Here is a 21130-nt window from a genome sequence, read left to right as displayed (position 1 = left end):
CAATCAAGAGGCCATTGGATGATTTTTTCCTAATTTATGGAAGTGCCAAAATATTTTATTTTGCGAAACACAGTACAAATGTAGATGCTCACGTACGCGTACATACACTCATACATTTAAACGCAGTACGCACACTTTATGAGCACGTAAGACTAGGTCCATATATTAATTGCTAGGTCAATTCGGTTGGTAGCTATGTCCCTAGAACTTGACTGCTCACCTAACAACGGTACTTAAATGGTTCAAGGACTCACATGCTCACCCAGCATTGAAATATTCTGTATGGACGTACAGGCCATACATTTCATTTCCGTTCGTTAACCATAAACAATTCCTTTGTCAAGTTAAACCGGAACCAAACTCCCCCTTCCTCCCCCCTCCCTTCCAGGATCTGGAGGTATCAAAGGTCACAACCTGCGTCTCGTTTCTTCTTTGATCATCCCAAGTACCCTACAGTTCATGCTCCATCACTCCTCCATGTAGCTGAAGGGGAAAATTCTTGCAAGAACATCACTTCTCTATGTAGATTAAAGGGAAATTCTTTCAAGAAGAAAAGATGGCAGAAAGGGAGATTGGCAGAACAGCCCCCCAGGAGGTAAAGACATGAACTCGTATCAGATCTAGATAGATAGATAGATAGATAGATAGATAGATAGATAGATAGATAGATAGATAGATAGATAGATAGATAGATATATGGTTTTCTTCTAGTTATTGTCATAGCAATTGCAAAATAAAATTTATGCACCAAGTCAAAATTTCATTGCTCAAATCACTGAGCAGTCATTTCTTGACATACAATCTCCTAGATAAATGTTAATCTCTAACCACTCTATCAAGATATGCATACCTGTGCCAATTTGAAATAAAAATCAATGTGTTCAAGTGTGCCCTTCCTGCTTGAATCCTTGCTCAATAACTGAAACAACCGCACTTGTAGCGATATCATGGATTCATGGTGATCAAACAAGCAAAGAGCACCATGCTTCCTAAACTGGGTACCAGTGAATATGCCCATGGTATTACCAAGTTTAGTGCATCTTGAATGCCCTCTTTCTTGCCTCTAGTCTATAGTTTTCTTACTTCAAGCATATTATGAGGTGAGTAACTTCGTGTTATCATTGTTGGGAATTTTGAGGCCACCGAAGGCGCCCGTGTTGTAAGTCAACGAACTTATGCATCATATTTTTTGCTTCGATCGCCGTCATTGGCTACCGCCTCTTGACGCTTAATATTGTTTCGAGTGGTTTCCCTTTTTGGGCAATATTGGTTCTTTGTATAACAATGCACCAATCGAAACATTTATCTAGGTTGTTGTTTTCATACAACCTTAGCGTGTCTTGCATGTAAGCAAAAAAGATATAAATATCTGAGTACTAAGAGTAGGCGAAATTGAACATAGTTTAGCATTTATTTGACTGAACATAATCTTCCCACTTTTCGTCCTTTAGAGATTTTACTTATAAGATTCATGGTATTTGTTGCAGCCCTCTTGTATATGGCTTTACCTATGTGAGATAGCCTTCTCGATGCGGCCCGTTAGCATTTTTTCATATGGATAAAATCATTTTCGTTCATCGAAATCAACCCAAATCTGCCCCCGATACGTCTCACAAGTTTGCTAGGCACCGGTAATGGGGTCAAGGCTTACAGCCTTAAAATATTCACATAAAAACATCATCTTTCATTTTTATCCACATTGAGCATCTCCTTCTATTCCTCTTGCTTTTCTTTATGGAGTCAACATCGTTGTTCTATTCATCCTCTTCTTCGCCAGCTCCGTCTTGTTCCTCCCAAAACCACTAGCCGGCCTACGACTCAACGCTGCCTTCTTCATCTCGGTGGCGCGATGGTGTTGCCCATTTCCGGGACATGGCTTCTACCTTCATCGGGCCTTTTTCGATGCCCCCATTCCTCCCACAACATCTTCGCCGACAGCGACGATGGCCTATGATGAGACGCCAAGATGCATGCGAGTTGTGGCGTCAACATCGTCAAACAAAATGCATCGGCACAGGCTTGGCCAAGCAGTAGAATGGATGGAGAGGGGCAAAGTGAGATAGGGTTTGCCTATTTTACAGCCGGGTGGTCTAAGTTAGACCCACATCCTACGTGGCATCATTGTGTAGGCGAGTCTGCCACCCCGAGTTAGCACTCAAGTTTTTTTTTAAGATACAGTTTTTTTTTTGACAATCAATACCACATATTCATATCAACAAATAGTACATGGTAGAGATACATGAACTGACTCCAACGATTACAAAATAAAATCTAAAAGATAGTAACAAATCTTCGAGATCTTCAATTTCTTTCTTCTCCAGAACACAATCTTGTACTCTTTTGAAGGCAGCCAAAGATAGATAACGAACCATAGACTTGTATATACTGACGAAAGTTCTCCCATAATTTTTTGAGCCGCAATGCCAAGGCTGTATGCACGCACGCAACCATTAAAGCAGTCATACAACATCGGCAAGAGTACCAACACCAATATATCAGGGAATAATAACCGACTAGCTTTATCGTCGTCGATGGAGAGCCGAGAGTATGAATCACCATTGTCGAGGACGTAGCAGCCGGGAAAAAAACTGCGAGGATAATTCTCCTCGTGGCAACAACGACAAAAGATCCAAAATCGATCTGGCGAAGCAAGATCCGAAGACCCATACCTAGAAAATTGTGATTGTTCAACACCACCATTGACGCCGGGAAGAAGATCTCGTCGCCGAACGAAAGGCCGAAGATCACTTATTGCAGACGATGCCATCTCCATTGAGGGGAAACCAACAGAAGGCGGCTACCAAAATCCTAACATAATATAATAAAAATAATACTTTTATTCGAAACTCCACGCATAGATCGGGTTTCCCACTCCTCCCGACACCGGCGAAGCCGATCGGAGGAGGGGGAACCAATCTATGGAGGAGGATGAACTGGAGACGGCTAGGATTGAGGCGGCGGCTGAGAGGAGAGATACAGTTAGCACTCAAGTTGGGGGCGGAAAATTGGTTGATGGACAATCTGTTTGGGCCACCCAAACAGATGTGAGGATATTGGGGTGCCCGCTGGGGGAGAGGGGAGATTTGTTCTTTTATTCCTTACACCAATGGGCTGATGAAAGGGCACCGGGGAAGATGCTCTACAAGCCGGAACTGATCACTTATGGCTGGTCAAACTCCTAATCCTCTCTTTGTACCATTGAATATTACTTGATTAATAAAGATTGGATCTTTCGCTAAAAAAAAAAGTAGTACTGGAGAAAGAGACTCCCCGACGGAAATACCAAACGGAATTAGGTGGGCGCGCACCAAGTTTTAAAATTTGAAACAAATGCTAATTAAAAGTTTTTAAAAATTTTGAAATGAAATTTTGCATGTACTTATCATCTTGATACTTACACTGTAAGTTTTCACGGAAAGATATGGTTGTATTCGTGGCCTACACGAAAATGACAAACTATCTAAATAACACTGTACTGTTTGGACTTATATTGTTCAAAGAAATAGAAATTTCCATGTTATTATTTTTGTGTAGGTCACATATAGTCGTATTTTTTCCGTGAAACTTACACAAATATCAACATAATATATACATTTACACATTATTTCAAGTTTTTCTGAAACTATCAAATAGCAATATTTTGATTTTTTTTTTCATAACCGGGTGTGCGACGCACGGTTCCAAAAGTGTTGGTCGACTTCCCGACGACTATTTTGTATTGACACATCTTTCTTATTAGAGCATCTCCACCGGTGCCCCCCATAGCGGCCCCGATAGTGATTTGGGGGCCAGCGTTGGTTTTGGGCTTGCACTGATGCGCCACAAACGCCACCGGCTAATTTTCGAGCCCAATAGAATCGTCGGCATCCCCATGCCGGCCCCTTGTCGAAGGGCGCGAATCGGGCGCGCCAGCGCCTCGTGGCACGACAGTTTTCGCGGGTGGGGGCGCCTTGTCAGTGAGAGGACGCGACGGTTCGCATCGGCCGCGACGCGGGAAGGTTGGTCGTCGGTGTTTAATGGTCTCCCGCGCGGAAACTAAGGCGGCAACGAGGGCGACGAGTGGCCATGTGGCGTCCAGTCGCCTACGTCACCGTAAATGCGGGCAGTTGCCACCACTATTGGTACATACGCTGTCCACCACCGTGGTGCTATCCTCTCATCTTCACCGCCGCCGCCGCGCCATTATCTCCTCTCCACCTCAAAAATGCCGTGCCGTCTTAAGACGACCTACTCCATGTTTGGCCTCAACGGCCGCGCGCTTCCACCACCACCACCACCGCAGCCGGAGCCGGAGCCCAACGCGGACAACAGCTCCGACGACACCGCAGACCCAAGGTTCGCGGCATGGCACGAGGCCTACGTCGCAGATGCGGAAGCTGCGGCGGCGGAGGAGGCGGGGCAGTGGGGCGAGCAGCCGCAGACACCCCCCGACCCGGAGCAGGCGGCGATCCTGACGTCGTTGAACGCGCAGCAGTTCCGGAGGTTGAAGGAGGAGCAGCGGTAGTTCATCAACGACGCTAATCTCGAGCACACCATCGAGATCTCGCGCCAGCGAGCGGCCACGACGGAGGTGGGACGCCTCCTGATGGAGGCGGAGGGACAGAAGCTCTACGAGCTCAACGCTCATCGCCACTACGAGGCGTTCGCCCGCGAGCAAGCGCGGCGCGCCGAGAACGAGGCTTCTCGTCAAAGGCTGGCAGCGCGGGCACAACGCCACCGGCAAGCTCCTGCGACGCCAGCCACCATGCTCCACCGCCAGATGCGCGAAACAAGGTCCGAGAGGCGGGCACGGATGCAGGCGGCAAAGACGAAGAATTGACAGGCCACTTAGCCATTTGCAACTCATTTGAAGTATTTACGCATTAAAAAAGTTTCTGAATGCCCCATGTATTTAACTCATTATTTAACTTCATATAAAGCATTTTTTTAATGTTTAGAACTCTTGTCTACACACACTACGAATGCAGGCATATATTTGGCAGTCCATCCGAAACTTGAGATGGATTTCATCAGTGGCCATGGACGGAAAAGAATTTAGGTAGGCGAACTCTAAAAAAACGATGCAAAAAAAAAGCATTCCTGTAAGTTTCAAAAATATTATCCAAATCTCAAAGCAAAATGGGCGGCGAAAAAAATACCCACATCCATGCGTGTAAATACATAAGTATTTTTGAAAAAAAAATAGTCCGAAGACATTAATAATATATATTATTCAAACACAATCACTTGTACAATAAATATAGAAACATATTTGATTATAAGTAGAACCTACAAACATAACACTAATGACAGCTTAGTCGCAAAGCTTTACCTTTCTAAAAAAATCATTTGTAATTTTATGGATCAAGACTTCTAAATATCTCTCGGTTGCTTCAACTTGGTCTTGATGATATTTGTCACTGATTTTAATTGTTGTCTTCCCACTGTTAAAAGCAACGCTAACTCACTGACATGATAATGGTGTTGGAGAAATATGACGTGCCTTACAAAAATCAAGAAATCTCGTAAGTCTGTAATTCTCCATGTATGAATAATAAATAGCTCAAGGTTATCTAGTATATAGTCGAAATTGTGGGTCAAGAAATTGCCCCATGCGAGCATCTTGGTCATTACATCATGGTCGCTTTTAGTTTGCTGATGTGGCCAATTGATATTTTGCAAATTGCCCAATAAAAAGTCAAAACACGGACTAGAAAATTAGAAGAAACAAAAATTTAAGGGGCTATTTGTAAAAAAAGAATTTCCAACCTCAGCAAATTAACGGTTGCCGTGACGAAGTGACCAAAAGATTTGTGTGGGGCAACTTCGTGACCTAGAATTCACGATTTGCATGTTCGTGACCAAAACACACATACATGACAACTTCATAGACTAAATTGGGGTTTTTCTCTCACTAAAACAAGGACAACTTTTTCATATGGAATCCGCACAGGCCTCCCGATTTAGAGGCCTCCAAATTAATATGTTAAACTAGTACTCTAATGACCGATTTTATTTAATTGGACCTCAATCAATTCGATGAGAGATACTACGGAGTACTATACTCCATTAAGGCTAGTCGTAGTGCTAGTATCTTAGCTACTATCATGCATATTGGTTCCACAAAAATGCTGATGTGGCAACTAATTAAGGAGGAGAGAGGAGATTAGAGTAACATAGGTGGATTCCGTATCACAGCGCATATTACGAGAAAAGTTAATGCCTAGCAAATCTTCTACACAAATTTACACTGAGATTCTAAAAAATAATAAATATAGCATATCTATGATAGTACTCCATGATACCACCCACTATAGAGATAGTATCATACACAAGTATCATATGCATGATACTACTACATGATACTTAGCACTATAGCCAGCCTAAGGTAGTACTAATAATTAGGAAATTTGTAATCGCATTAACTCCAAAGGCCCCCAAGCCCCCTACGCCTCTTTACCCGTATCTTTTCTTTCTCTTCCGTCGTGAGTGCAGCTAATTCAGTTAGTCTTCCAATGAATATTAAGATTTTGTCTCAAGGATAATTGAAGATTCATTTTTCAAAGATGGCACGTTTCGATTAAAAATTAGCACTTTTGAATTCTTAGATTGCTTTTTCACACGATGCACTTATTTTAATTTATTTTACCACATACTACCTCCACTCCTATAAATAATACGCACACACATTTCAATGTGAACCTTGACCAAATAAATAGGACAACAATATCACAATCATATAATACATAAGCAACATTGTTAGAATCGTGTTGAAAAATACTTTCTAATGATACCAGTTTTATATCAAATATTTTTTATATACTTCATCCTAAAAAATATGTTTCAACTTCAGCAAAACTTGCATGTATCTACAAACTAAACTTAGCTAAATACATGTATATCTAGGTAAAATTGAAACATCCTTTTTAAATAGAGAGATATGGATTAATATTTTGTCAAAGATAAAATACGAAAAATAAGGGTGCATTATTTATTGAAATGAAGTGAGTAGTATATATAAAATCATCTTAGTTGCCAATGATCATGTTGAGGGTCTCTATTTCTTGTTTTGCTCAGGGTCTCCGTATTCTCAGGTACGGCACTATGTAGCACTATGGGTGACATTTCTGCTTGTCATTTGGCTGCGTGCAAGTTGTTTTTCTAGTTAAATCTTAATCCCCTCTAATATGCACACAACCATGTTTCGATTCAAGATAACTTCTACGTTAAAAAAGATGCACCTCGATGTTGTGATTTTATTTCCGCGACCAGTTCCTAGTTTCGTGAGTGTTTCAAACTCTATTTCGTGTTTGTGTTTGGAGTTTTTTTGATGAAATTTGTTAAATTCGTCACACACAGTTTATCATCAAAAAATTCTTCGAGGAGTAGCTTCATCTCACCGTTTTACACGACTATCGTTTTTAAAGTTTCGGTTTTGATATCCGTAGACGACTAGATCTAAAACTTCATACAGTGTACTAGGCTGATGTGGATCTACTCGTGTAAAGATGTCTAAACAGGCAACTTAGAACACGAGAGTTGTGAGAAAAAAGTGAATGAAGCTACTTAGGGACCTCTCTGTCTTGCTCCTCTCTCTGATGTCTGATCCGATTTGCTCAGGAAAAAATACTTTGCAAATTCTTCCAGGTAGTGTCAAAATACGTTGCAACTGTTGTGAATGAGCAACTAGTATTCACTGTAGGCCAAATGCCAGTACATGGACAGGTGGTACAAAATGCAGGGAAGCCTTCATACACTGGGAAATATAAAGTAAAGGGGTCTATACATCACTAACACCCCCAACTCATGGTGGATCAATAATCCGGAGAAGTTAGCAAGCTGTAGCTTGGAAGGTACATAATGAAGGGCCATAACCTGATCCTGGACAACATTACGCACATAGAAGGCGTCAACACCAATGTGTTTGGTGAGCTCGTGCTTCACCGGATCACGCGCAATGCTGATGGCACCAGTACTGTCCGATAAAAGAGGAGTTGGTGCGCTAGCAGAAACACCAAAATCCTCAAATAACCAACGTAACCAAGTCACATCTGCCGTCAAGAGAGTCATCGCTCGCAACTCAGCCTCGACACTCGAACGAGAGACTGCAACCTTCTTCTTGGTCTACCAAGCAATGAGTAAGCCACCAAGAAAGACACAGTAGGCAGAAAGAGACTTGCGATCCAATGGATCACTAGTCCAGGTAGCATCTGAGTGGGTATAGAGCTGTAAGGAGCTGGAGCGAGGAAAGAAAAGACGACTGGAGATAGTGCCACGAAGATAGCGGAGAACACGAAGAAGATGACTATAGTGGACACTAGTGGGAGCAGACATGAACTGACTCAGAATGTGCACCGGGTAGGAGATATCAGGACGGATGACAGCAAGATAGACAAGGCTCCCAATCAAGTGACGATAGCGAGTCGGGTCCGGAATAGGATCGCCATCAGTGGCACGGAGACGGACATTGAGCTCCATAGGAGTCTCGGCAGTGCGCTCATCACCAAGAGCGGCACGAGTGAGAAGGTCATGTATATACTTCTCCTTGGAGAGATAGAAGCCATCGGAGGTAGAGGAAACCTCAAACCCAAGAAAGTAGCGAAGAGGACCAAGATCAGTCATGAGAAACTAGTCACGAAGTCGGGCCTTGACAAAGGCAATGTACTCAGGGTCGTCACCTGTGATGATCATGTCATCGACATAAAGAAGAAGGAGAGTCCGACCATCCGAGAAGATGTGTAGACGAAGAGCACAGGGTCATGTGCGCTAGGGACAAAACCAGCAGAGGTCGCCACAGAGGAAAAGCGCTGAAACCAGGCGCGAGGGGCTTGCTTAAGGCCATAGAGAGAGCGTCGGAGACGACAAACCATGTCATCGGGAATATAATAGCCCAGGAGGTGGAGTTGAGGACATCCCTACCACACTACCACCTCCGTCATTACTAAATGAAGATGAACCTGCTGTGAAGCTCAAGTCCAATGAAGTTCGGATTGGACCTATTACAAGAGCTCGTGCGAAGCTACTTAAACAACAGGTGAACTTGTGCCTAAACGATACTTTGATTGATCAGAACTTTATACTACCTAAGTCCTATTACTTATGTATCATCAGGTATGAAGAGGAGACAAGCATCGCACGAGGAGGAGAGGAGCAACTGGACGTGGAGCTGGACAAGGAGCTGGACACGAAGATATCTCATGGACGCGCGAGGGAGGAGCGGGAGGCATGCGCGAAAGGAGAGGACGAAATCCAGGCCAGCCCAGCACCCGGTCAGACCGGCCTCCATGCCGGCGCGCCCGATCCCTGGCCCGGTCCGACTGGGCGGCAGGCCGGATCCACCCTGGCTCCAACCGGGCGCCACGCTGATGCCAACCGGGAGCGTTACTGCGCGACACTTCGCCCGCCCGGTTGCCACCCGGTCCCTAGCACGGTTTGAACCGGCCAGCCCGGTCCCAGACCCGGTCGACCGGCCCCCAGACCGGCCGTGTCCGAGTCTGTCTCGACCAGATCTATTCTCGGTCGGTTATTCTTGTATCTTTTCGACCAGAAGTCGTCCCGGACGCCAATATAAGTACCTAGGACGCCCCCCTAGCTGCTTTAGACCATGTTTAAGATAAACCCTAGTTTTTCGTTGTTTGCTTTGCAAAACTAGTGAATCCCTACACCATATTGCTTGATTTGGTGTAGATCTGAAAGTCTTGTGTGATCTGTTGCTCCATTGGGAATTAGTAGATTGCAACTTACCGCTTCGTGGTCGGTGGCTACGTGCGCAAGTGTGTGGAGTTGCGAATATCTTGCAGGGTTGAGAGCTGTTGCATTGGTGACAGGGACCAATCGAGAGATCTCGTTGCGTCATACAAGTTATCATCCACTTCATCAAGTTACCTCCGCTGCAATCACCCCCTGATCATCATCACCTCCGTTGCTTACTGAGAATATCGGGCAACCCCTTATCATCATGTATAACTCCTCTCGTAACTCACCATTCAGAAAAGCATTCTACACATCAAGTTGAGAGACAGACCATTGATGAATAGAAGCAACGGCAAGGAGAGTCCGAACAGTGGTCATGTGAGCCACGGGAGCAAAGGTCTCATCATAGTCACGACCATGCTCCCTCTAAAAGCCGCGAGCGAAAAGACGAGCCTTGTAGCACTCAAGAGAACCATCGGAGCGAGTTTTGATCTTGTAGACCCACTTGCAGGTGATGGGACGAACAAAGGAAGGAGGAGTGACAACATCCCAGGTGTCAGTATGCTCGAGAGCAGCAATCTCCTCATCCATCGCTAGCTGCCATTCGGGATGAGCAAGGGCATCCCGATAAGAGGTCGGCTCAAGGACAACAGAGAGACCATAGTGAGTGGGAGAATAGCGATCAGGAGGAGGACAATGACGAGCACGAAGATGATGAGTCGGCTCGGACGGAGAGGGCATCACACCAGAGGGGGAGGGCATGTCAGGAGGAGCATCATCAGCCTCACGGGGACGACGGGAGTAGTGAAAATGGTAGGGAGGGACCAACGTAGGAGAGGAAGGTGACATAGGAGAGGAAGGTGTGGAGGGTGGAGAAGGCGGAGAGGGAGGGGAAGGGGATCTGGTGGGTGAAGAAGGAGTAGAAGGTGGGAAGAGAATCAGCGAAGAAGGAACCTTAGGCACAGGAGGAGGTGAGTCAGGAAACACGAGAAAAGAGAGATTGTCCACCGAAAAGGAAGAGGAGGAGGGACGCGAGTAGAAAGAATAAGACTCATCAAAAGTGACGTCCCGAGATATGCGCATCCGACGACCAATAGGATCCCAGCACTTATATCCCTTGTGCTCAGGACTGTAGCCAAGGAAAACACACTCAACAGATTGATCAGTCAGCTTGGTGTGTTCCCGTGGATCCAGAAGAACATAGCAAACGCAACCAAAAAGACGAAGGGTCGAATAATCAGAAGCGCTGACAGTAAGACGCTCAAGAGGAATACCACCCTCCAGGGCCGTGGAGGGCTGGAGATTGATGAGATAGGTGGAAATAGACACAGCCTCAGCCCAGAAGTGAGGAGGAAGAGAGGCAGCGATCATCATCACATGAGCCGTCTCAAGCAGGTGGCAATGCTTGCGCTCAGCCATGCCATTTTGGGCATGGGCACCAGGGCAGGAGATCTGGGAAAGAGTGCCCTGCTCAGCAAGAAAACCACGCAATAGCTGGGAGATATACTCACCAGCGGAGTCAGGCCGAAACACACGAATAGGCGTGGAAAACTGAGTATGGACCATGACAGCAAAACACTTATATATCGAGAGAACCTCGCTGCGAGAAGTCATAAAATAGATCCAGGTGTGGAGAGAGAAGTTGTCGATAAAAATAACATAGTAGCGGTGGCCTCCCTTGGAAGCAAAGGGGGCAGGGGCCTATACATCAGAATGAACTAAATCAAAAGGACGTTGAGATACGGACTCACTAGTAGGGTAAGGTAACTGATTTTTTTTACCAAGCCTACAACCCTGACAACCCTGAAGCAAGACATCTCCCTAAGATAGGCCCCAGAAGACCTCGATGAAGTAAAGACTACAAGCGAGAACCACAAAGATGACCAAGACGATGATGCCACTGCTGAAAGGATGCGGGAGTGGAAGCAGCAAGTACACGTGGTGCGGCCGGTAGAGTGGTAGAAGAAGGAACATGAAGTCAGTCAAGCTCCCAAAGTCCCTGGGAGTCACGGCATCGAGGGCCAGCCTCAACCAGTGCCCGAGTGTGAGTGTCTTGAACAGAACAAAATCAACATCAAGAATGACCCAACAACCAGAATCAGCAAGTTGAGCAGCGGAAAACAAGTTCATGGTAAGACGGGGAACATGAGAAACATCAGGAACAGAAAAGGAGGGAGTAGAAAGAGTGTCACGACCAGCAAGAGGAAGAGAAGTACCATCGACAGTAAGAACACAGACAGGAAGAGGAAGATGGGAAGAGAAGAAAGAGAGGAAGAATCATGAGACATGTGAAAAGAAGCTCCAGAATCCAGAACCCACGAAGATGTACCCAACCATGTAGAGGAACCAGCCGCGGAGGCAGTAGTGCCCGTCGAAGCAGAGCCAGAGGAGGCAAGAAGGCGCTGAAGCCTCGTAATATCCTGCTCGGTGAAGCCAGTGGTGACGGGCGGTGAAGGTGGAGCACGAGCAAGCACTCCTCGTTGCTTCTGATAGCAGTCAGACTCAAGGTGACCAGGCCTCCGACAGTGAGTGCAGAAACGAGGAGGCCGGGGACGACCTCCACCGCGAGAAGGGCGAGGTCCTCCATTAGCAACAGGCGCTGGTGTGGGTGGAAGCAGCGGTGCAGGAGCAGCCGGAAACCGAGAAGCAAGAACATAAGGCGTCCCAAGTAGACCAGCACCACACAGACGAGTCTTGTCAGCACGAAGCTCAGTCAGCACCTCCGAGATAGGAACACGGCCCCGAGCAAACGACTGGGCACGGCGAGGCTCAAACTCTAGACGAAGGCGAGACAGGAACTCATGGATCCTCTGAAAATCCATATCTGAACGTACTGTCCGGCAACACTGGCAAGTACCACAGACAGAACTACGAAGGGAGCCAAGCTGGCGCCAGATCGCCGCACTCTGTGAGTGTAGAAATCATCAACAGTAGAGTCACCCTGCTGAAGATCATGCTCCTGACGCAAGACAGATAAATACAGATAATCCCCAGAAGGCTGATAGCGCTGACGAAGATGAGACCAGATCTCAAGACCCATAAACTCAGAAGCAAACTATGGCTGAACACTCTAAGAAAGAACAGCAACAGCCCTGGTATCCTCATCACACCACTGAGTAAAAGCCGGCAGACTATCCCGATAGGAACCAAGAGACTCTGAGTAAGCAAGTACCTGCTGCTTGTATGCCTCATCAGCAGCAAGCTCGGCAGACTTGGCTGCCTCCTAAGCAGCCTGAGGAGCATCATCAGCAAGGGCATGTGGCACTGGCGGTGGTGTAGGAGGCACAGGCGCAGGGGGATGCGGCGGACAAGAGACCTCGCCGGTAAGAACACCCCATAGCCAAAGACCGCGCATGTGGATGCGCATAAAGGCAGCAAACTCCCCATAGTTGGTACCATCAAAGATAACTTGGCACCGAGGAATACTGACATAGCCAGACGAAGAGGATGCCATCTTCCTTTTTTTTCAGATCAGGCTCTAGCCAGACAGGCTCACACTGTTGGCCATGTACAGCAGCGCCTGAGACCTGATGCAGGCCGACCAGGAGCTGACGGCGCTGGGGCGGACCGGCCAGGGAGCGGGGCGGAGCGGTTGTTGCTGGAGTGGGCCGGAGGAGGCCGGGCTGGTGCCGGACCGGTTGAGGGCGGACGGATTGGGGCCGTGTGCGGGCGTATCGGGGCCGGCACGGGGGCGGGGCAGAGGCAGTGGCCTGGACGACCGGCCGGAGGCGGTGGCAGCCGGAGTGTGGCCGGCCGGAGATGGCCGGATGGGATCTTGGAGGAGGAGCTCGATTTTGGAGCTCAAACTCGACGAAAATGGACAAAGACTTCGATCCCGACTAGAACGGGAGAGAAAGAAGAAAGTAGAGCAGTGGCGGCCGGAAAGATCATTGGGGCGGCGCGGATCGAGCACGGAGTTGCAGCGTGCAAAGAGCTAAACCTAGAGCTCTGATACCATGTTGTGAATGAGCAACTAGTATTCACTGTAGGTCAAAGGCCAGTACATGTACAGGTGGTACAATATGCAGGGAAGCCCTCATACACTGGTAATATACAGTAAAGGGGTCTATACATCACTAACAGAAACATCTAATTTATATACTACGTAATCTTCTAAAAATTTAATTGGTCAAGTGTTTGAGGACTCGACTTCACACGAGAAATTGTTAATTTCTAAACTCCTAGAATGATAAATGGTTAATCTCTAATCTCTGTAACGAGATGTGCACGATGAATTCAGAAGCAGGGCTTAGTTGAGGACTGCAGTGAAAAACGGCAGCTAAAATTGACTGTTCTGTTCTATATGCAGCTTCTGCAATCACCTGTGCTTGTGCTACAAAACCCCGTGAAATCACTGCATCAGGACCACCAGCTTCTTTTGGTATTGGCATTCGTTATATGTATTATTATACAAGTGGTCTTTGGGTCTGAAGGAATGGTGGTGGGATTCGTCTTTACACTTGAGACAGGAATGCTCTTATTGGTTATCATACTGGATTTATTAATAGTGTGGCTGTACTGCACAAAGTCCACGTTTGCGGATCTGAAGACCTACTTGAGAACTATTGCTGTAGTGCTTCAAGATTATGCACTCTTAGTTACGCTCAACCGAAAGTATATGGAAATTGCCATCATTCCGTTGACGGTGTTTGCCTTCATTTATGCACTTGCCAGCAAAGTTAGCAAGTACCCAAGGAGGAAAGTTTCCTTGATGAAAGGCCTCACAAAGAGTGCAAGGGTGCTCAAGGAAATGGCAATGGTGCCTTATTTGTTACAGCTGTCCTTGGTGGTATGGACTCAATATAAGGGACAAGTACAAGGCAATATATTTGTCTTCTCCAATTTTCTTCTCTACCTGAGTTCGGCAATGTGTGCACTAACAGTGATGATAGCCTCACCGCCCATTGGAGTCAATCCTGGCGTGATTCAGGTGCTACCGGCGATGCACAAGACGTGTATTGTGATGGTGATGATGACAGCTCACTCAATGGCCGCAGAATGGCTAGGAGAGGACATGGTATTTGCTTGCATGCCGGAGCTTACTTCAGTGCTTGCATGGTTCAGTATCTATTGTCATCATCCAGAGCACGTGGCGAGCATAAACAATACCACGTCGCACGGATCGATGTTCATCGTTCTCAGCTCAGTTGGAGCTATTCTGGCGTGCCTGACCTCCTTTTATGGAGAGGACATTGTAGGTCTCAGGTCCTGGTTCGTAAGGGTGCTTTGTATCTCTTGCTCTTCGTCGGCTCTATCTTACCTTGACGTGTGGCTGATAGATCAATGGCCAGCTGCAACTGCAAGAACACCAAACTGTAACGGAGGACTAGTCCAATTGCTCAAGTTTTCCTCAGTAATCAGCTCTTGTGTGTCAGCATGCATGTTGTGTGCTGATCAACATATCTGGCAAGAGGCCGTCAAATGCATAATCATTGCTACAGCACCCTTTCGGGCGCTCGTAGCATCTGAGCTTATGGTTAATTTTTTTTGGGGATGCTCTATGTCAATGCTGGTCATAATGCTAGGCCTGCTCGCTAAATGGCTGACAGATATTGAGATCAAGAAAAGTGCAAGTTTGACTCGCCAGATGAGTATGAGGATGGACCTCGATGTGGTGGATAAAAAGCTCGAGAAGCTACAGCTGCAGAATCCTGTCTCCATGGACATCTCCTCCTTCCGTGCCGCAGTCAAACGCATGCGCTCGGCTTCGCACGGGCCCTCGTTTCGCAAGCTTGTCGAGGACATCCAGGATTGGCTTGACCTCCTTGATCAACGTGTCGAAGTGGTGACGGTGCACAGCAGCAACGTCATCAACGATTGGTCTGAACCCTCGACACAATGCTCTGACAACAAGAAGGGCAACGCCGCCGCGGGACATGCCATTGACGCTAGCGAAGTTATCCAGGATGGGTATGAATTCTCGGCTCAATGCTCCCACGACTACGACGCCGCCGCGGGACATGCCATTGACGCTAGCGAAGTTATCCAAGATTGGTATGAATTCTCCGCTCAATGCTTCGACGACTACGACGCCGCTGCTGCGACCGCGGAGCATTTCTATGAACTCCAGTCGCGCGTGGATGAGGTGACCGAAGATTGGAATATGGCGCCACCGTCCGTCAAGCCCCAGCTGACCGGGCTTTACGACAAGGACCAACAAGCGACTTGTCTGGAGAAGATATTGGCTGACAGGGGCTTGAACCGACCCGAAGTGCTTTGTATCTTTGGGGTAGCCGGCGCTGGGAAGGCGGATCTTGCCTTGGAGGTGTATAAGCGGATCAAATTCCAGTTTGATTATCACTTGTCAGTGTCGGCGGGCCAGAACCCAGACATGGTCAAATTGATCAAGAATATGATAAAACAAGTGGATAACGAGTACATAATAGCAGCTAGTGCTGCTGACGATGTGAAGCAGTTGACACAAATTCTGAGGCAGCTCTTGCAGGAGCAGAGGTAAGTTAACCTTCGTTAACTTCTCAATCTCTTTCAGCAGCACACATAATATTACACTTTTCCATAATATACACCGTTTGGGCAAACTAGGGAAGAGTTAAGTTTACCTTCGTTAACTTCTCAATCACTTTCCGCAGCACAATATACCAACACACTTCAATATCACTCCGTTCCATAATATAAACCGTATTGGCAAACTAAATAGTTTGCTAAAACGGCTTATATTGTGGAACGGATGTACTACTAAATGATAAATGTGTTATGAACATGTATTCGACTATATGTAACCGAAATATCTCTCATTAAAACAAAAAGAGTAAATTCGTTGCTTGTATGCATATGATTTGCTGATTTGGTTATCGTAATGTGTCTATGCTTATAGCTTTCTAATCTTATAAGCTAATATATTCTTTGTGAATTCAATTCAGTTCAATTCTCTCTCTCAACCAGAGCTTGAAACCAAAAATCACATAAGAAAATGTGTTCCAGACTTCCAGTCTTGTTTTTTATCTTCTAAAATATAAGTCAGCCATTCATTCTTGATTGTTTCTCTTGTTTGTTTGGTTCACTTGCAAAGTCTCTACGGCTTACTGATGCAGTTTCCTTGTGTTTTCTGTTAGGTATTTGGTTGTGCTTTATGATTTATGGAGTAATAATGACTGGAGGACAATGGAGTCTTGTTTTCCGCAGGACGATTACGGTAGTTGCATAATTATCACGACAAGATTTGAAGATGCAGCAAAGGCCGCCGGTGACCACTTTTGCTGGATTCCTGCTCCTGTTGAAGCCGAGGTGGAAAGTTTGTTTTCTGGAAAAATTTCTAAAAGTTTGAGTGGCGTTTTCGCCAGCAAGCCGCAAGAAAAAATTGATGCATTTGAGAGGTCAGGACTAAAATGGATGGAACTTGAATATATGAAGCAATTCATCACGGTTAGATACAATGGCCTATCTGCAGATCTCAGGGCATGTTTGTTGTACCTAAGTATATTTCCAGAGAAGCATGAAGTTGAGATAGAACGTCTTGTGAGGCTATGGTTAGCAGATGGGTTCATCAGTGGACATGATGGCCCATTCACGGAGGAAACAGCAAGAAGCTACATTGATCAGCTTATTGCCAGAAAGCTAATTGAGAAGTCAAGCCAAGACCATGATGGCACCCTTAGAAGTTGCACTGTTCATCCACTAATACATGAATTTATTTTTTGCCAGGCCACGGAAAATAAATATGTCAGTTTGGTATATGCAGAGCAACGAGATGTCTCACCCAGCAACCCCACTGTCCGATGGCTATCTTTGCAGAACAGTATTTTTCCCCCGAAATGGAGGAAAATCCTCTGGCCTTTATATCAACTGATGCACATATTCGATTTATTGCAAAGCTTTTATATGCAGAAAAATATTACACCAGCCGGAAATTATGGAGCGGACTTATCTCGTGTTCGCTCAGTCGCCGCCTTTGGTCAAGCTAGTGACATACCTCCTCTGACTGAGCTAAGAAAACTGCGAGTGCTGGACCTCAAAGACTGTAAAGGTCCATTGTGCCTAGACGGCCTCTGTGAATTGCTATTTCTGAGGTACTTGAGCCTTAGGGGAACAGATGTCAGTGAGCTCCCGTTACAGATTGGGGAACTGATATACCTGCAGACACTGGACGTGAGATCCACAAAGGTAAAAAGCCTACCTCCCAGCATAGTCAGACTGGGGAATCTTATGCATTTACTGGCTGGAAACGCCGAGTTGCCCCTTGGGATAAGGATGATGAAGGTTCTGGTAACACTGTCGTACGCCGGTACCATGAAGAGCTCTGCGACTGCAAATATCAAGGAGCTTGGTGAAATTGCCACCTTGAGAGAGCTGGAATTATTTTGTGCTGTTACTCAAAGGTCATGGGATATTTTCCTACCATCAATCCTCAAAATTGAAGCACCAGTAGCATTTACAAGTGATGGGTTTCAGAGTCTTAAGAAGCTGAGCATTCAGTGCAGCTTTACATATGTGATCTTTGAGACCGGTGCCTTGCCAAAGGTCCATGTGCTTGAACTAAAGTTCGACAAAGGAGTTCCGGGGGAGTCCGCTGCTGTGTCTGGCATAGAGCATCTGCTAAGCCTGCAGCATGTACTCCTCGAATTTTCGAAACATGGTAGAGGCAACGCTGCGACCTTTGCTGCAGTAAGGACGGCTGCAGATATCCACCATAAACATCCAGATGTACATGTACTTGGTTATAAGGGTGAATAATATGGTTTTGGAGCATTGTGTCAGTTTGTATCGCCGAATGAGTGATTTGCTCCACCATTTTATCAGTACAAACAATGGAAGGTATTTTTTTCATTTGTAAGTTGTATAACATAATTTTACAAAGGTGATGCATATATACACATTTGACTTCAATAGACCCTTAGAATGAAAGGTTTTTCTGAGGATTGGCGTGCTTTAATTAATAACTTTGTTTTTGGTGGAAGTGTTGCCATTAAAGTGAATGATGACATTGGTAAATACTTTCAAATCAGAAAAGGGTTGAGGCAAGGTGATCCACTATCCCCAATGTTATTTAACATTGTGGCGGATATGCTTGCAATTATTATAGAGCGCGCTAAAATCAATGGTCAAATTGAAGGTGTAGTCCTCCACTTAGTTGATGGCGGCTTAGCCATCCTTCAGTACGCCGATGACACAATTCTATTTATGGATCATGACTTGGAAAAGACATGAAATCTAAAATTAATTCTTTCAGCATTCGAGCAGTTATCTGATCTTAAGATTAATTTCCATAAGAGCGAATTGTTTTTGCTTCGGTGAAGCCGTTGATGAAGCCAACTCATATGCTGATTTATTTGGCTGTGGGATTGGTTCTTTTCCAATTAGCTACCTGGGCATTCCGATTCACTATCGGAGACTCACTTTGGCTGAATGGAAAATTGTTGAAGAAAGACTTCAAAAACGTCTTACTAGTTGGAAAGGTAAATTACTATCTCTTGGTGGAAGATTAGTTCTCATTAATTCGGTACTCACAAACATGGTACTATATATGATTTCTTTCTTCCAGTTACCAAAAGGAGTCTTGCATAGATTGGACTATTTCCGATCAAGATTCTTTTGGCAAGGGGATAGTGAGAAGAAAAAATACCGGTTAACTAAATGGAGTGTTGTATGTCGTCCAAAAGATCAAGGTGGACTTGGTGTTCACGATCTTGAAGTTAAGAACAAGACTTTGCTCGGTAAATGGCTATCCAGGTTGTTAACAGAGGATGGGGTATGGCAACAACTTTTGCGGAAAAAGTACGTTGGCTCAAAGGCGATATCCCAGGTTATGTGGAAACCTGGAGATTCACACTTTTGGGTTGGCATAATGGCAACAAAGAAGTACTTTTTTCCCATTTGGGTCCTTCTCCATTAAGAATGGGGCGGAGATATGTTTCTGGGAGGATATATGGTTGGGAACAACCACTCTTCGTGAACAGTATCCGGCCTTGTACACTATTGTTCGTCGCAAAGGGGATACTTTGCAGAAGATGATGGAATCTTCTCCCCCCCTCTATGACGTTCAGGTGTGATCTTGTCGGTCCTCAGCTAGATTCTAGGAATGAACTGCTTCAGCGGTTAGGTTCTATCCAGTTAGTTCAGGGGACGGATGAATTTTGTTGGAGTCTCACCAAAAATGGCATATTTTCGGTTAGTTCATGTAGGATAACGTTGCATAGAAAACAAAAAATTTCCTACCGCGAACACGCAATCCAAGCCAAGATGCAATCTAGAAGACGGTAGCAACGATGGGATTATCGAGTCTCACCCTTGAAGAGATTCCAAAGCCTACAAGATGAGGCTCTTGTTGCTGCAGTAGACGTTCACTTGCCGCTTGCAAAAGCGCGTAGAAGATCTTGATCACGGCGCCTGATACGCGTACAGCATGCGTCCGTTGGGAACCCCAAGAGGAAGGTGTGATGCGTACAGCGGCAAGTTTTCCCTCAGTATGAAACCAAGGTTTATCGAACCAGTAGGAGCCAAGAAGCACGTTGAAGGTTGATGGCGGCGAGATGTAGTGCGGCGCAACACCAGGGATTCCGGCGCCAACGTGGAACCTGCACAACATAAACCAAGTACTTTGCCCCAACGAAACAGCGAGGTTGTCAATCTCACCGGCTTGCTGTAACAAAGGATTAGATGTATAGTGTGGAAGATGATTGTTTGCAGAAAACAGTAGAACAGTATTGCAGTAGATTGTATTTCAGTATAGAGAATTGGACCGGGGTCCACAGTTCACTAGAGGTGTCTCTCCCATAAGATAAACAGCATGTTGGGTGAACAAATTACAGTTGGGCAATTGACAAATAGAGAGGGCATGACCATGCACATACATATTATGATGAGTATTGTGATATTTAATTGGGCATTACGACAAAGTACATAGACCGCTATCCAGCATGCATCTATGCCTAAAAAGTCCACCTTCAGGTTATCATCCGAACCCCTTCCAGTATTAAGTTGCTAACAACAGACAATTGCATTAAGTATTGCGCGTAATGTAATCAATAACTACATCCTCAGACATAGCATCAATGTTTTATCCATAGTGGCAACAGCACATCCATAACCTTAGAGGTTTCTGTCACTCCCCCAGATTCACGGAGACATGAACCCACTATCGAGCATAAATACTCCCTCTTGGAGTTACTAGCAAAAACTTGGCCAGAGCCTCTACTAATAACGGAGAGCATGCAAGATCATAAACAACACATAGACATGAATTGATAATCAACATAACATAGTATTCTCTATTCATCTGATCCCAACAAACACAACATATAGAATTACAGATAGATGATCTTGATCATGTTCGGCAGCTCACAAGACCCGACAATTAAGCACAATGGGGAGAAGACAACCATCTAGCTACTGCTATGGACCCATAGTCCAGGGGTAGACTACTCACACATCACTCCGGAGGCGACCATGGCGGCGTAGAGTCCTCCGGGAGATGATTCCCCTCTCCGGCAGGGTGCCGGAG

The 21130-nt window shown here is 45.7% G+C and overlaps 1 protein-coding gene across 2 annotated transcripts; it reads left to right on the top strand.

Annotated features, from left to right (window-relative positions):
- Positions 1–268: 268 nt before the first annotated feature.
- On the top strand, positions 269–18545 carry LOC127345777 (uncharacterized). 2 transcript variants are annotated; one of them, XM_051372297.2, is made up of 4 exons: positions 269–397; positions 484–595; positions 13982–16125; positions 16746–18545. In XM_051372297.2, exons 2-4 carry the CDS (start codon positions 557–559, stop codon positions 18361–18363), a joined length of 3801 nt encoding a protein of 1266 aa, XP_051228257.1. In that variant the 5' UTR covers positions 269–397; positions 484–556; the 3' UTR covers positions 18364–18545. The 2 variants fall into 2 exon arrangements, with proteins under 2 accessions (XP_051228257.1, XP_051228256.1); XM_051372296.2 differs by having other exon boundaries at positions 276–595.
- Positions 18546–21130: the final 2585 nt, after the last annotated feature.

This window comes from Lolium perenne, chromosome 3, assembly GCF_019359855.2.
Source record: "Lolium perenne isolate Kyuss_39 chromosome 3, Kyuss_2.0, whole genome shotgun sequence".
NCBI lineage: Eukaryota > Viridiplantae > Streptophyta > Magnoliopsida > Poales > Poaceae > Lolium > Lolium perenne.
This window is presented reverse-complemented; position numbering and strand designations above follow the sequence as displayed.

Excerpts from the sequence above, each read along its gene's own strand:
- LOC127345777 (XM_051372297.2), top strand. The coding sequence starts at position 557 with ATGGCAGAAAGGGAGATTGGCAGAACAGCCCCCCAGGAG. Across the intron at positions 596-13,981 it reads GCAGAACAGCCCCCCAGGAG|CTTCTGCAATCACCTGTGCT; the intron begins GTAAAGACATGA and ends TTCTATATGCAG. Across the intron at positions 16,126-16,745 it reads CAGCTCTTGCAGGAGCAGAG|GTATTTGGTTGTGCTTTATG; the intron begins GTAAGTTAACCT and ends GTTTTCTGTTAG.